Below are 16,344 nucleotides of genomic sequence, written 5' to 3' on the forward strand. Positions count from 1 at the left end.
ATGATAGTAAATTGACATACAATGATGGCAGGCAATCTTAAGTTTCCCCTATTCACAAATGAAAAAGATAATAAATTTGTTACTTAACAGGTAACATTGCTTTTATCTCTTTTAGCTGGGAGATTTTTACTTAGAGCTTCACTGGGATTTTCAAAGCTGGGGTAAGTGATTTGTATATTTTCTGTACTTTTAAAATGTATTATTAATATTCTAACATGCTTAGAATTATTGTGTGGAATATATTTGTTTTGCAGTTTGCAAATATTAAATATTAAATCATGAACGGTAGGATACAATAGAGGAAACATTTCTGAAAAAGGAAACAAATATTAAAATGAACAGCAGGATACCTGGCTTCATTTTTTTAAAAAAGGAAACAACAAGTCAGTTAATTAAAAGTAGCTGATCATGATAAATCTTCAAAGCATTTGTTCAGTTGCTACTGGAGTATAATATTCAGCTGCAGCCAGATTATCACTGAGATACTCAACTTGGAAATGGGCACTTCATCTATACCAACCAAGTTGTCTACCTAAGCTAGTTGCCTATGTTTGGCCAGTATCCTTTTTACTTGCTGTATTCATGTTCTTTTCTAAATGCCATTTAAATGTAGTTGTATCCACCTTTAGCACTTCCTCTGGTAGCATGTTCCACATGTCCATCACCCTGTGTGGAAGTTTCCCCAGGGTTTTCTTAAATTTTTCCCCTTTCATCTTAACCTTATGCCTTCCAGTTTTAGATTCCCTGCCCTGAAAAAAAGATGTGACAGTTGTTTATCTATGCCCCTCATGTTTTTATATACCTCAAAGGTTACTCCTCATGCTTCTACACTCTACGGGGGGAAAAGCCCCAGTGTATTCAGTCTCTTCAGGTAATTCAAACCCTCTAGTCTTGGTAACCCTGGTATACTTATACCCCTTGTTCTAGCTGTTCTATAGCATTGGGCCCTGTTCTGATTTAACCTATTATTCTTGTAAGAAAGCAACACTTCACATTTGCCAAAGTTAGATTCCACCTAACATTCCTTTAGCTCATTTTCCAAATTTATCTAGATCCCATTGTAATCTTAAATAACCTTCTTCACTGCCCACTATTCCACTAATTTAGTGTCATCTGCAAATCACCTAACCATGCCACCTACATTCTCATCCAGAATCATTAATAGACGATGAACTGCAATGAACCCAACACCCTGCAGGACACTGCTGATCAGACTTCCAATCTGAAAAGTCACCTTCCACCAACTCTGACTTCCAGCAAGCCAATTTTATATCCAGTTGACCATCTTACCCTGATCCCTGATCTAACATTCAGATCAACCTATCACGTGGGACCTTGTCAAAACTTGCGAAAGTCCATGTAGTTGCATCTACCACCTTGCTTTCATCAATCATCTTGGTCACCTTTTATTTAAAAAAAACACACCAAATTCGTGATGAAAGCCATGATGACTGTCCCTAATCAAAGTTCAAAGTAAATTCATTATTAAAGTACATGTACTTTGTCAAATGGTGCAAGCTGAACCATCTGCAGCTCAACATCAGAAGACAAAGGAGATGATGATGGACTTTAGGAAGACTAAGCCTGCACTGCTCACTATTACTATTGATGGTGAGGACGTACAAGTACCTGGGGGTGCATCTGGATGACCCACTTGAGTGGAGTATCAGCACAGAGGCTGTGTACAAGAAGGGCCAGAATCGCCTCTACTTTCTGAGGAGAGTGAGGTTCTTTGGAGTATGCAGGCCTCTCCTTCACATGTTCTACCAGTCTGTTGTTGCCAGTACAATCTTCTATGTGGTGGTCTGTTGGGGCAATGACATCAACACAGGTTATGCCAACAGGCTCAAAAGACCCTCTGGAAAATCCTGGCAATGTTTCTCACCCTCTGCATGCCACCTTGGCTTAACAGAGGAGCACTTTTAGTAATAAACTACATTTGTAAGACAACTGTGCTGTTCCAAAGAGTGCTATATGAGGTCATTCTTACCCTTGTCCATTAGGCTCTATAATGAGTCAGCCTGCAGCCAGGGAAGTGATAACCCCATCCTGTTAGACTGTTACATGTAACTTTTTTTTGTATTATTTCTTCCTTCTCTTCTAACGTTTGTATATCAGTGCACTTGTAATACTACTCTGACACTAATTACTTTTGGGATCAATAAAGTGTCTATCTATTTATCTGTATGTCACCATATACAACTTTAAAATTTATTTTCTTGTGGGAATTCACAGTAAATACAAAAAAATGCAATAAAATCAATGAAAAACTGCACACAAGACAGACAACCAGTGTGCCAAATACGACAAACTGCGCAAATGCAAAATGTAAAGATAATAATAAATAAGCAATAAATCTTGAACCTGATATGAAGAGTCCTTGAAATTGAGTTCATAGGCTGTGAGAACAGTTCGGTAATAGTGTGATTGAGGTTGAGTGAGATTATTCACTTTGGTTCGAGAGCCTGATGGTTGTGGGGTATATTATAACTGTTCCTGAACCTGGTGATATGGGTCCTGAGGCGCCTATTTCTCCTTCCTGATGGTAGCTCTGAGAAGAGAGCATAGCCTGGGTTGTGGGGGTTCTTGATGAATGCTGCTTTCCTGCAACAGCACTCCTTGTAGATGTGCTCAGTGTGGGGAGGGCTTTACCCATGATGGACTGGGTTGTATTCACTATTTCTTGTGGGCTTTTCCATTCAAGGGCATTGGTGTTTCCCTACCAGGCCTTGATACAACCAGTCAGTGTACTTTCCACCGCGTATCAAAGTTTGAAGTACATTTCTTATCAAAGGATGTGGACTATATACAACCTATAAAAGAAAGCAAATAACATTCAGAATTGAAGTTAATGAAAGTGGGTCCACAGCCACGAAGCCAGTCACAGTCGATCCAGGAGTCAGTTAGTTGCAGGCCACAGCCTCAGTTTAGAGCAGAGACAAATAAATCTCATGGAGCAGCGAACTGTACACTGGTCCATCCCTCACCTCTGGCCACAACACCCTGACCTCCTCCTCCTTCAGCACTTAAATCAGCCAAACAGCAGGTCATCCCTTGCCCTCAGATCTGGGCCTTGCCGCTTCGATACTCTACCGCGATCGGGACCCACCGCCTCGATTTGACCCATACCCAACCCTTCCAATTTGGCCTAATGCTTAAATCTGTCATATCTTGACTTGTTCCTTTCTCTCAAGCCAGGACTCTGCCGACTCAACTCTGCTTCACCTCGGTTCTGCTGCTTCCAATCGCCTCCAAGTCTGCCCCAGCAGTCAAACATCGGCTTGTTTCCTGCTCTTGGGCCTAGGCCCCGTTGCCTCAATTCGACCCATACACGCCATGCCATAACCATCTTGCACCTTCAAGACTTCCATTCACACCACAAGAATGCCAGGTTTGCAGGCAGTTCCAAAGCTCTTTTTCAAAAGGGACATTACAGGCTATTGATTGCAGTGATCATTTTTGAGAAGCTGTGATTAATAAAGTAATAGTTGTTTGCTGCCAGGAAGTCGCTGTGCTTCACCAGTGCCATCTTAAACCGGAAGATATCACTTGGTCTTACTTTGGAGGAGGTGATGGCATTCAAGTTGTGCCACAGCCATTGAGCATCCTCTGATTCCAGTTTAGTCCGGAATTGCATGTGAGATGGCTTTATGCAGGTCGTACCTGAATCTCTTCTACTTGGTCACCAGATCCGAACACCACTGATCTAGCCTTCATGAGATTTTGAAATTCTTGGTTTATCCAGGGCTTCTGGTTGAGGAAGACTCGAAATGATATTGTGGGGATGCACTCGTCCATGACTGACTTTATAAAGTCTATGACAACAGTGGCATATTTGTTCAGAGTCTGAGTCCTTGAACACGGCTCAGTCCAGTGACTCAAAGCAGTTCCATAGCTGCTGTTCTTCCTCTCATGAACACTTCTTCGTTGTCCTTACTTCTGGAGCCTTGCTCTTTATCCCTTGCCTGTATACAGATAAAAGGTGGACAGCCAGATTGTTAGATTTCCCAGTATGTGATCTAGGGATGGATCTAGATAGGCGTTCCTAATTGTAGTATAACAGTGATCGAGTTGGTTGGGACTGCTTGTGCTGCTGGTGATGTGCTGATAATAATTGGGCGGAGATTTCTTCAAACAAGCCTATCAGCGGTATCAGCGTAGGCTGTTTCTTGTTTGCTTACCACTGTACTGAATACCTTGAGCTTGTTTACCATTGGCCATTGGTGGTATGTAAACTGCAGTCAGGATCACGGAGGAGAACTCTCTTGGTAAGTAGAACAGGCTTTTGGATGTTCCAGATTGGAGGAACAAGAGTGCAACAAGACCACTATGTCTGAGCACCACAAAGAGTTTATCATGAAACACAGACCCCCTACTTTTTGCCCTCTTCAAATCTGCAGTCCAGTCCATCCAGTGTATTGAGAAGCCCTTGGGTCTTACTGACATAAGTGGCTTGGCCGGAGTGAACCATGCCTCCGTGAAACATAGAATGCAGCAATCCCTTGTTTCCCTCCATTACAGCAATCTTACCATTTGGTCCTCAATTTTATCCTACTGTGACTGTACATTTGCTAACAAAATATTGGGTAGAGGAGGTTTTACACCTCAGCATTTCAGTCTCACTTAGAGTCGTAAAGTTTTACTTTCATCCACTTAAAAGTTCCATCACCTGTATCCTAAGAATTGAGTTCACTGAATCCTTCAGGGTATTGTAAAATTAGCAGTTTGTTAGAATGGTTTAAAAGTACACCTCTTAAAGGGAAACTTGATCAGAGATTCAGCCCTTGCCTTTTTAAGTGCTGGTAGATGATGTCCATCTATTCGAGTAACTTTTCCACCACTGATGTTGGGCTCATCAGCATGTAGTTCCCTGGTTATTCTTCTTGAATAACCCATCTTAAAGGCACAACATTGTCTGTCTATCTGGCAGGGTACTGAAAACCTATGCCAACCAGCTGGCTGGAATATTCATTGACATCTTCAACCTCTGTTTGCAGTTGAGGTTTCCTCTTGCTTGATTAGGGCATCTGTCATGTCAGTGCCCAAGAAGAGCAAGGTGCACTGCCTCATCGACTGTTGCCTGGTAGACCTCACATCTACTGGGATGAAATGCTTTGAAGAATCAGTCATAACTAGGGTTAACTCCTGCTTAAGGAAGAATGTAGATCTGTAGCAATTTGCCCTCCACTACAACAGGTCTATGTTGACTTAATCTTTCTGGTTCTTCACTCAGCTTTGCAGCATCTAAATGTGTATTCAGCTATTATTTATTGATTACAGCTCAGCGTTCGACACCAACACCCTATCAACAAGCTCCAATTCCAGGGCCTCTGTATGCCTTACTGCAATTTTATTTCCTTTTAGGTAGACCACAGTCAGTGCAAATTAACAGTCAACAGTCTAACGTTGGTAGAATCTCAGATGGTATCGAAGTGGTGTACAGGAGTGAGATAAATTGGCTGGTTAAGTGGTGCCTCAACAGCCTTGGACACATCAACAAGACCAAGGAATTAATTGTGGACTTCAGGAAGGGGAGGTTAGGAGAACACACACCAGTTCATATTGAGGTGGTAGCGGTGGAAAGGGTGAGCAGCTTCAAGGTCCTGGGCTTCAGAGGATCTATCCTGGACCTAATACTAGTACTATCGCAAAGTAGGCATGCCAGCAGCCTGACCTCATTAGGCGTTTGAGGTGGTTAGGTATGTCACCAAAGATTTTAACAAATTTCTACGGATGTACCATGGAGAGAATTCTAACTGGTTGTGTCAGTGCCTGCTATGGAAGCTCCAATGTGCAGGATCGGATCACAAGAGGTTACAGAGGGTTGTCGACTAAGCCAGCTCCATCATGGATAGAGCTCTCAGCATGGTCGAGGACGTCTTGAAAAGACGATGCCTCAAGAAAGTAGCATCCATTATTAAGGGCCTTCACCATCTGGGACATGCTGCCTTCTTGTAACTACTATTGAGGAAGAGGTACAGAAGGCTGAAAGCCCACACTCAATGTTTTAGAAATGGTTTCTTCTCCACCATCAGATTTCTAAACAGTCAATGAATCTGTGAACACTACTTCGCTGTTCTTTTTGTGCTTTACTTATTTGATTATTGTGATTTATCATAATTTTATATCTTGCACTGAGCTGCTGCAAAACAACAAATTTCATGACGTGTCAGTGATAAACTTTATTCTGATTCTGTTCTTCTAAGAATACAGGTGGTAGTAGGGGATCAAATGGAGTATAGACAGACAGGAAAGAAAGTAACTGTTCTAATTAATGGGAAGGCCAAGAGCCAGAGAACTTGAACTTGGAATGGAGGTTTCTGGTAAAGTTGGAGTATGTAATGCAGTGCCAGGAGGTATGGGAACAGATTAGGTCTAGAGTTCAAATGGGTGCTGCATTAGGCTACATCCCGCTACGCCGAATAATTTTGAAAACAAAGATTTTTCTCTTTGTTTTGACCCTCCGTCCACATTGAAACGGCATTTTCATCCCCAAAAACGGAGCTTTCCTAAAACACTCTCCAGAGCGTATAAAGTTGAAAATGGTTGTTGCGCGTTGTAGTGTGGATGGGGTAAACTGAGATATTTTGAAATGCTGTCATGTCAACACCACAACAACAATGCTTTTTCTGCTTCTGCTTGGTACTGCTTGGTACTGCCGGACGGCTGTTATAACGCACAGTTGGTGTGAACGGCGTGAGAGTTAAATTGTAAAGTGAGCTTTTTTGACTATTTAAAAACACTGTCATGATGTGCCGGAACAGATGGCGGCAGCGCGGCATTTCATTGTTTTCTTGAAAGCAACCCCCCCACACAACCTAACAATTTCAGAACAGACGGCAACGAGACTGAAGCTAGAAGAGTTATAAATGTACTCACCAAATACTTTGACCCATAGCTTACTGAATAAATAAGTATATTCACTTTGCCCTGTTTTCTGTCCTTGCTCGTATGAAGGTAGTTTACCTATTTATGCTAGTACTTCTCTGACAATAGATGTGTAACAGACTAATGTAACGTTGTATGGAAATACAAGATAACACTGATGCAGACATGTTTTCTTTCTTCCTTTCTTTTCTTTTTAAATCTTTTTATTGAATTAGTACACAAAAGGTAAAACGTAGAAACTAATACACTGTTGTGATATAAATTTACAAGAGATATTAATACACAAAAACAGTAGTACAAACAGTGCAGTTTAGTTATAAGATAACGAGGTAATATAATAGTATACTAATTTTCCATATATATCAATAAAGAGAAGAAAAAACCCAAAAAAAGACCCCAAAAAAACCCCCACCGTGCAACTAATCTAAAAAGCAAAGCAAAGCGATGGGCTAACTAGGTATCAAGTAGCCTTAAACAACTTAAAACAATCACGTCCTCAAACCCGACCTCCATTAAAAACAGTTAAAAAGCAAGAAGGGAATGTAAATATGGTCAAAGAGAAAAAAAAAGTTACATTAAATGAAAATGTTGAATAAAAGATCTCCAGGTCTGTTCAAATTTAACTGAAGTATCATAAAGATTACTTCTGATTTTTTCCAAATTTAAACATCGTATCATCTGAGAAAACCAAAAAAACGTAGTTGGGGCATTAATCTCCTTCCAATGTTGTAAAATACATTTTAAAGGCAAAAAGATGTATAAGAAATGCAATCATTCTACAGGTTGAAGAGAAAAAATTACTGGAAGTTTTAGGTAATCCAAAGATAGCAGTAATAGGATGGGGAGAAATATCTGTATTCAATACCTTTTGAGATAATATTAAAAATGTCTTTCCAAAAAGTTTTCAAAGTAGGACAGGACCAAAACATATGAGTTAAGGAAGCTATCTCCCCATGACATCTGTCACAAAGAGGGTTAATATGAGAATAAAAACGAGCTAATTTATCTTTAGACATATGTGCTCTATGAACAACTTTAAATTGAATTAGGGAATGTTTGGAACAGATAGAGGAAGTATTGACTAGTTGTAAAATATGCGCCCAGTCATCTGCCAAAATAGTGAAGCCCAATTCCTTTTCCCAATCTGACCTAATCTTATCGAATGGAGCTTTCCTAAGTTTCATGATAGTATTATAAATAATAGCCATTACACCTTTCTGAGATGGGTTAAGGTTAATTACAGTATCTAAAATATATGTAGGGGGTAATGCTGGAAAGGAAGAAAGTATGGTACTTAGGAAATTTCTAACTTGGAGATATCTAAAAAAAAAAATGTATTCTTGGTAAGTTATATTTCTTAGATAATTGTTCAAAAGACATAAGGGAGCCATCTAAAAATAAATCCAAAAACCGTGATATACCACTGGCCTTCCAAATTTGAAAGGCACGGTCCGTAGAAGAGGGGGGAAAGAATATGTTGCCTAAAATAGGAATCGCTAGCCCAAATTGATCAAGATCGAAAAATTTTCAGAATTGAAACCAAATACATAAGGTATAATGCAGACATGTTTTATACATTTAACAAGGTGCTTTATTAATGCAACAGAGTAAGTCAGTTTTTTAATGTCCGTCGTCAGCCGGGTCATACTGGCCGTGTCGGTTGCCTCCATACAGTCCAGTATTTGTTGTTTTTTAGTTTTAAGTCCTCCTGCGCGAGAGCCAACAGCAATTCCTTTACAGTTTTTCTAGTCTGTAACTGGACAAACGCGCTCTAAGTATACTGTTTCCTCTTTGCTTGTTTTCTGTGTGTTCTGTGCATGCCCAGTAGGAGGAGATTCGCCCAAATATCCGTTCTAATATGGACAGAGATATTTTGAAAAACGCTTGGTGTGGACGCCTGTTGTTTTTACTTGAAACCAGTGTTTTCAAAATTATCCAGTCTAGTTTGGACGTAGCCATAGTTAGTGCTGCTCATGAGTCATAGTCCTGGTTTAGTGGTGGTCCTTGTGTTAAATGCTATGCTTGTGTAATGTGAGCACAACTTTCAGGCAGAATTTAAATACTCAAATCCCCAAAGCCTCAATTGGTGATCAATCACGCTGATTTAATTAACGTGTAAAAATTTTGTTTGAGTTTTTAAAATTTAATGTTTTGTGTTCTTTGTTACTTAACCTGTTTGTCAATGAATTAAAGAGACTGAAAACCATACTGTTCTTCAGTTACTATTGATTTTTGTATATATAAAATTTAAGTGTAGCAGTTGCTAGATTCATTGTTCTTGTTTTATCTTTTCTATATTATAGTGCCTTTACTCTCCAGAATTCTGCCTTCAGATGCTTGTAAAATTTACAAACAGGGTATAAACATCAGGTATGTCTGTCATCTGTCCTAATTTCTTAATAAAAATGGTATAAGCATTACAAACAAGGGAAAATCTGCAGATACTGGAAATCCGAGCAAACACACACAATGCTGGAGGAACTCAGCAGGTTAGGCAGCATCTATGGGAAAAAAGTACAGTCGATGTTTCGGGCCAAAACCCTTTGGCAGAACTGGAGAAAAAAAGCTGAGGAGTAGATTTTAAAGGTGGGGGGAGGGGAGAGAGAAACACTTTGTGATAGATGAGACTTGGAGAGGAAGGGATGAAGCAAAGAGCTGGGACGTCTTGGTGAAAGAGATGGAAGGCCATAGAAGAAAGAAAAGGTGTGGGGAAACGCTAAGGAGCACCAGAGGGAGGCAAAGGGTGGGCAAGGAGATGTGAGAGAGGGAAAGGGAGATGGGAAATGGTGAGTGGGGGGTCATTACTGGAAGTTTGAGAAATCGATGTTCATGCCATCAACTTGGAGGCTCCCCAATGGAATATAAGGTGTTGCTCCTCCAACCTAAGTGTGGCCTCATTATGACAGTGGAGGCGGCCATGGATGGACATATCAGAATGGGAAGTGGAATTAAAATGGGTGGCCACTGGGAGATCCTGTTTTTTCTGGCAGGCTGAGCGTAGATGCTCGGCAAAGCCGTCTCCCAGTCTACGTCAGGTCTCACCGATATACAGAGGCCACACCGGGAGCACCAAACACAGTAAATGACCCCAACAGACTTGCAGGTGAAGTGTCGCCTCACCTGGAAGGACTGTTTAGGGCCCTGAATGGTAGCGAGGGAGGTGGTGTAGGGGCATGTGTAGCACTTGTTCCGCTTGCAAGGATAAGTGTCAGGAGGGAGATGGTGGGGAGGGACGAATGGACAAGGGAGTCGTGTAGGGAGTGATCCCTGTGGAAAGCAAAAAGTGGTGGGGAGGGGGGAGGGAAAGATATGCTTGATGGTGGGATCCTGTTGGAGGTGACTAAAGTTTTGAAGAATTATATGCTGGCCAAGGAGACTGATGGGGTGGTAGGTGAGGACAAGAGGAACCCTATCTCTGGTAGGGTGGCGGGAGGGTGGGTAACAATGGAAATGGATGTATGCTGATATGACTTCAGTGAGGCAGGAACAAGATGAAACAGTGGGTCTACCCGGACAAGCGCGTTTGTCGATCTTGTGGACATTAGACAGTGCTATGAATGTGTGAAATGTAAGAGATGCAGTTGAGGGCAGCGTTGATGGTGGAGGAAGGGAAGCACCTTTCTTTGAAAAAGGAGGACAACTCCTTCATTCTAGAATGAAAAGCCTAATCCTGAGAGCCGATGCAGCGGAGACGGAGGGATTGAGAGAAGGGGATGACGTTTTTACAAGTAGCAGGGTGGAATGAGGTATGGTCCAGGTAGCTGAGTCCATGGGTTTCTAATAGACATAAGTGGATAAGCTGTCTCTGGAGATAGAGACAGTGAGATTGAGAAAGTGAAGGGAGGTGTTAGAAATGGACCAGGTGAGTTTGAGGGCACAGTGGAAGCTGGAGGCAAAGTGGATGAAATCGACTAGTTCAGCATGGGTATAGGAAGCAGCACCAATGCAGTTGTCGATGTAGCGTGGGTCATTCAGCAGTGTAGGTTTGGAACATAAACTGTTCCATGTAGCCAACAACCAGGCAGGCATAGCTGAGACCCATGTGAGTGCCCATGGCTACCCCTTTTGTTTGAAGGAAGTGGGAGGAGCCAAAGAATAAATTATTTGGAGCAAGGATGTTCCGCTAGGCGGAGGAGAGTGGTGGGGGAGAGAAAGTGGTTAAGTCTGTTGTCCAGAAAAAGATGGAGAGTCTTGAGGCCTTCCTGGTGGGGGATGGAGGTGTATAGGGACTGGACATCCATGGTACAAATAAGATGGAGGCCAGGGAACTTTAAATCCTTGAAAAGATCAAGAGCATGTGAGGTGTTATGGATGTTGGTGGGAAGGGACTGAACTGGGGGGATAAAACAGAGTCAAGGTATGCCTGTGAGTTCAGTGGGGCAGGAGCAAACTGAAACAGTGGGTCTACCTGGACAAGCAGGTTTGTGGATCAGTGCTATGAAGCACGTGCACTTAAGAATACAAGATTCGTCATGGTTCTTTTTTATGTAGTCATTAAGATCTTGATATCATTGTCAAGACCAGCCTTTTTCTTCCCTGCTACCCCTGAGAACCATTACTTCAAAACGTTTCAGTGTAACTGGGTTGCTTGGCAGATAAATATAGAGTTAACAGTTATGATTTTAACATGCATTTTCAGGCTTGATACAACTCTAATAGACTTTACTGATATGAAATGCCAACGTGGAGATTTAAGCTTCATTTTCAATGGTGATTCAGCACCTTCTGAATCTTTCGTAGTATTAGACAACGAGCAAAAAGTTTATCAGCGAATACACCATGAGGTGAGTTTTATGCTATTTTAATACTATTCAACCTGATAGCAAGTCTGTCTATATATGAAATGTGTATAGGAGGGATGGGTACAACAAGGGAAGTATCTCTGACGGGGTCAATTCAAATGATTTAATGGGGCAGTTGTAAGCAATTTGTGTTTTTCTCCATGTAATGTATTGCAAATAGTGCAGCTGTGGGATATGCATGCCAGTGTTGATTAAGGAAAACTCAGCCAAAGTAATGACAGACATAAATAGCTAGTTCTGGTGCAGAAAGAATACAGCAGGGTTGATTGATAAGTTCGTGGCCTAAGGCAGAAGGGAGATGAGTTGTACAGCTCTTGTTACATGCACATGCAGTTCAGCTCTTTGAGTGATTATGCAGAAAGTTTGAAGTTAATAACTCATCTCCTTCTACCTTAGGCCACGAACTTATCAATCACCCCTGATGAGTTATTACTTCAAACTTTCTGCATAATCACTCAGAGTTGAACTGCATGTGCATGTTTGAGACTTGTCTCCTTCTGCCTTAGGCCACGAATTTATCAATCACCCCTGCTGTAGACACTTTCTGGAGGTCCAAGATCCGTATGCTCCATGACCGCTGGACTAAGTGTGTAAATGTTGGAGGGGTCTATGTTGAAAAATGTGCTAGGTTTTCTAAAATTGACCCCTCCTACCTTAGGCCACAAACTTATCAATTACCCGTCCTAGTATTGAGTCAGAAACTGCAGTGTGCGTATACTGAAGATGAGGTATTGTACCTCAAACTTGTATTTAGCCTCATTGTAATAGTGCAAGAATCCATGGAAAGAAGGGTCAGAGTGGAAATGAGTAGTGAATTAATGATAAGTAATTGGAAGCTCAGGGTCCAGAAAATGAAATAATTTTAAATAATTTGTACAGCTGTCAAGTATGACTAGCTGTTCATTTATGCTGTAAATAAGTTACTTTTTCAGTGCACATAGAGAATTGGAATCTTAATACTACATGAACATACTTTATCTTTAGCAGATTAATTGAGTGAACAATAATTCTAGTTTCTTTCTTATGGTTTTATTTCAGGAATCAGAGATGGAAACTGAAGAAGAGGTGGATATTTTGATGAGCAGTGATATTTACTCAGCAACATTATCTACAAAGTCGATTACCTTTGCACGAGCACAGACTGGCTGGCTTTTCCGAGAAGATAAAACGGTATGATGATTTTTGTGTTAAGTGACCTTTTAACTAAATAAGCTCTGTGGTATATAAATAAAGCTTTCCAATATATTCAATTTTATATTGGATCAAAGCTGGATATTTCAATGAGCATTAGATCATTTAACCCACTCTGTACAGATATAAATAGATACTGTATTGATCTCAAAGGTAATTGCAGTGTCACGGTAGTGTTACAAGTGCACAGATATACAAATGTACAAATATTGGAAGAGAAGTAAGAAAGAATAAAAAATGTTACCTCGAACAGTCTAACAGGAGGGAGGTCATTACTTCCCAGCTATATGTTGATTCATTATAGAGCCTAATGGCCGAGGGCAAGAATGACCTCATATAGTGCTCCTCAGAGCCACCAGTTGTCTTAGTCTATTACTAAAAGTGCTCCTCTGTTCAGCCAAGGTGGCATGCGGGGGTGAGAAACATTTTTCAGAATTGCCAGGATTTTCCATAGGGTTCTTTGTTCTAACACAGCCTCCAGGGGTCCAGTTTGATTCCTATAACAGAGCCAGCCTCTCTAATTAGTACATTGAGTCTGTTGGCATCATCCGTGTTGGTGTCATTGCTTCAGCATACCATTTAAACCTCTTCCTGTCCTTTAGCATCTGACTGGCTGAAGTACTCTTCTCAACAACTACTTGTAGTAGAGGTTCCCATTTTCTTGCTTCATTGCATATAAGTTTTTTTCCTGCACCCCTTTTTTAATCATTTGGTAACCAGTTGAAGGGCACATAGACTAGAGACATGGCCTTCTCCTTTCAAGTGAAGAGACTGTGCCTGATCAGTTTCCTTCTTGGATAACCTAATTCATTTCCCTTTCCCTTGCCTTTGACCATATACAGAGGAGAAATGTACGTACATGGTACTCCTTGCTTATACATAATGTAAGTTTGGCAATTTTGTGTTTAAAAGTAAGCCCTAATTTGCTTTATTTTTGCCTATTTATTTGCATTGAAATGAGTTATGTATTTGTGATCTTAGATTGTCTTGTACTTTAGAATTTCTTTGCTGCTCAATATTTTTATCCAAGTAACAGATTATCTCAGTTTTACTTTTCAAAACAATGTTGGAAAATCTTGTAGAAATCCAATACAAATTATTTGCTCATTTTACAGTTTTATTAATGTATCTCTGTAATGTTATATTTCATGTACAAACGTTTGTAGATTATTCCTCCCACTTAAATAATTCTTATTTGCATATTGATATAAATTCTGATTCTTATGTGACCCTATTTCCTACCTTAAATTTTGTATAATTGCCCTTCTCCCCCAAAAGTGTTCTTTCTGTGTTGTATCCACCTACCTGTCCATTTCTGCCATTTATCTCTTTACTGTTGTCTTGACCTTTATTATTCTGCAGTTTGTGATTTGAAGCCTACAGTACCGTGATAGGATCCTGCCCTCCACATAATAAAAGACATTGGTCTAGCAAAATCTTGCATTTGTGCAGAATTCTTAATTTTAAAAAAAGCTATAAAGTTCTTCAGCGATAACTTGAGAAAGGTCACAAAGGAAGCAAGAGAAGGAATTTCATCCACAGTTTAGTGATTTGGCTGTTAAAGAGAAAATAGGCTGGAATTGAAGAATCTGAGATTCTTGTGCTGAAAGAGATTACATCTAGGAAAAGGTATTTTCATGATTGCTTGTAGACTAGAATGAAAATTTTAAAACTGATTGCTTTTTAATTGGACAAGAACAAGTGTGAAGCTTTTTACATTTTTGCCTGCAAATATAAGAATAGAAGCTTACTAGTTACTATTTTCTAAAGATCAAGATTTTCTGAAGCATTGGAGATGGGGGAAACCTAATAAATTTTATAAGCTTCTGAGAAGCATAGCTTGTTAATCACTTTCCCAGGATTGAGTACTAGAGGTCTTGGCTTTAAGGTGAAACAGGGAAAGTTTAAATGCGATGTGCAGAACAAGTTTTTTTTTACACACCTGAGAGTGGCTGTTGCCTGGACTACACTGCCAGGAGTGGTAGTGCAGGCAGTTAAAATAGTGGTTTTCAAGAGACTTGTAGATAGGCACATGAACATGCAGGGAGTAGAAGGGTATGAATCATTCAGGTAGAATGGGTTAGCTTAACTTTGCATTATGCTTGGTAGAGATGTCATGGAACAAAAGGCCCTTTTACTGTGCTGTATTAGTATGTGTATACAAAAAAGACTTGGCTAATATGAACTGTACACAAATAAGGTCACTGACTAATTTTGGGGAAAATATTCTCTAGGAGCGAGTTGGGAACTTCTTGGCAGACTTTTATTCTGTAAATGGGCTTGTTTTGGAATCCCGAAAACGGCGTGAGCACCTTAGCGAAGAGGATATTCTAAGAAATAAGGCTATCATGGAAAGTCTGAGCAAAGGAGGAAACTTAATGGAGCAAAATTTTGAGGTAAGTTTCATTCTATTCTGGGGTTTTGTTTTGAGGGGTAAGTAGGAGCACTGTAGGGTTTGGAATTTTAAGGGACATTTGATAATTTTCTTTACTGTGGATTATATGGAGTAACAGTGCATGATGATATTCATAAATATACCTGCTGATTTGTATTCCATTACTTTACAAATAATGTTCAGAAATAGTTATAGTTAAATCACATCAAAGCTAAGGTCATGTATCTGATACAAAAATTCTTTTTATTGTAAGGAATTTGTTTTAAAATATTTCTGGCAATGTATTACATGAAATCTTGTCAATGTGTTGAAAAAGATCTTGTGGCCTCCCTCATCATCACCACCAATCTTTTTATTCCACATAATTATATGTGAATGAAATCCTATCACACCTCATTAGTACGAGTAAACTAAAAATGAATGTTCTTTCTGGAATGTCTGTATGCATTAGATGCTGCCTATCAGCATGCCAAGAACTAGATGTGTGCATCCTGAAGCGCACTAGGCAGACAAGACGGTGGATTAGTGTCATAGGAGCGAGTACATCCACGTGCGAAAGCAGATGAGCCTTACTTTAATGTGTTATCCAAAAGTATGTACAAAAATATCCTGGTGAGGGAATAGGTAGCAAAATAATACGTTACGATCTTTAATTCTTAATGAGATAATAAATAGAAGTTAGTAAGAATTGGAAGGTGGAGGCATAGTTTGGGATCATATCTGTAGATGGCTTGTAGCTTGAAATTCCAATTTAAGTTAGCAAAATCTGCAAGAAGAGGTTAATGTAGAGAACTGAAGTGGTTTGTGGTGGGGGGGATGGGGTGGAGAGAAGAATGGAAGCAAAGCGAAGAGTCTTTTTCACATTTCTGCAGCTGTTTGATTGAGCTGGCCTGTACATTATAAAGCTTAAGTTGCATACAGCTCAGAGATAAATAATAGCAAATTCCTCAAGCTTTAAATTGAGCGCAGTTTGTTCTAAATTGAAGTCCATATTTTGAATTCACAGTGGCATCAACATATTGTCAAGTGTTCATCTTGTCTACTTCTGACCAGAACAGCAGTTTTGAT

The 16,344-nt window shown here is 40.1% G+C and overlaps 1 protein-coding gene across 1 annotated transcript in view; it reads left to right on the forward strand.

The window, feature by feature from the left end:
* The window catches only part of ankrd13c (ankyrin repeat domain 13C), a 76,838-nt gene that overhangs the window by 38,234 nt on the left and 22,260 nt on the right, over positions 1-16,344 (forward strand). The window contains exons 5-9 of the mRNA XM_072273836.1: positions 116-161; positions 9,192-9,258; positions 11,528-11,672; positions 12,729-12,860; positions 15,116-15,277. Coding sequence (XP_072129937.1) covers positions 116-161; positions 9,192-9,258; positions 11,528-11,672; positions 12,729-12,860; positions 15,116-15,277 — 552 coding nt within the window. The remainder of the gene's footprint in view (positions 1-115; positions 162-9,191; positions 9,259-11,527; positions 11,673-12,728; positions 12,861-15,115; positions 15,278-16,344) is intronic.

The sequence above is a fragment of the Mobula birostris genome, chromosome 12 (genome assembly GCF_030028105.1).
Source record: "Mobula birostris isolate sMobBir1 chromosome 12, sMobBir1.hap1, whole genome shotgun sequence".
Classification (NCBI taxonomy): Eukaryota; Metazoa; Chordata; class Chondrichthyes; order Myliobatiformes; family Myliobatidae; genus Mobula; species Mobula birostris.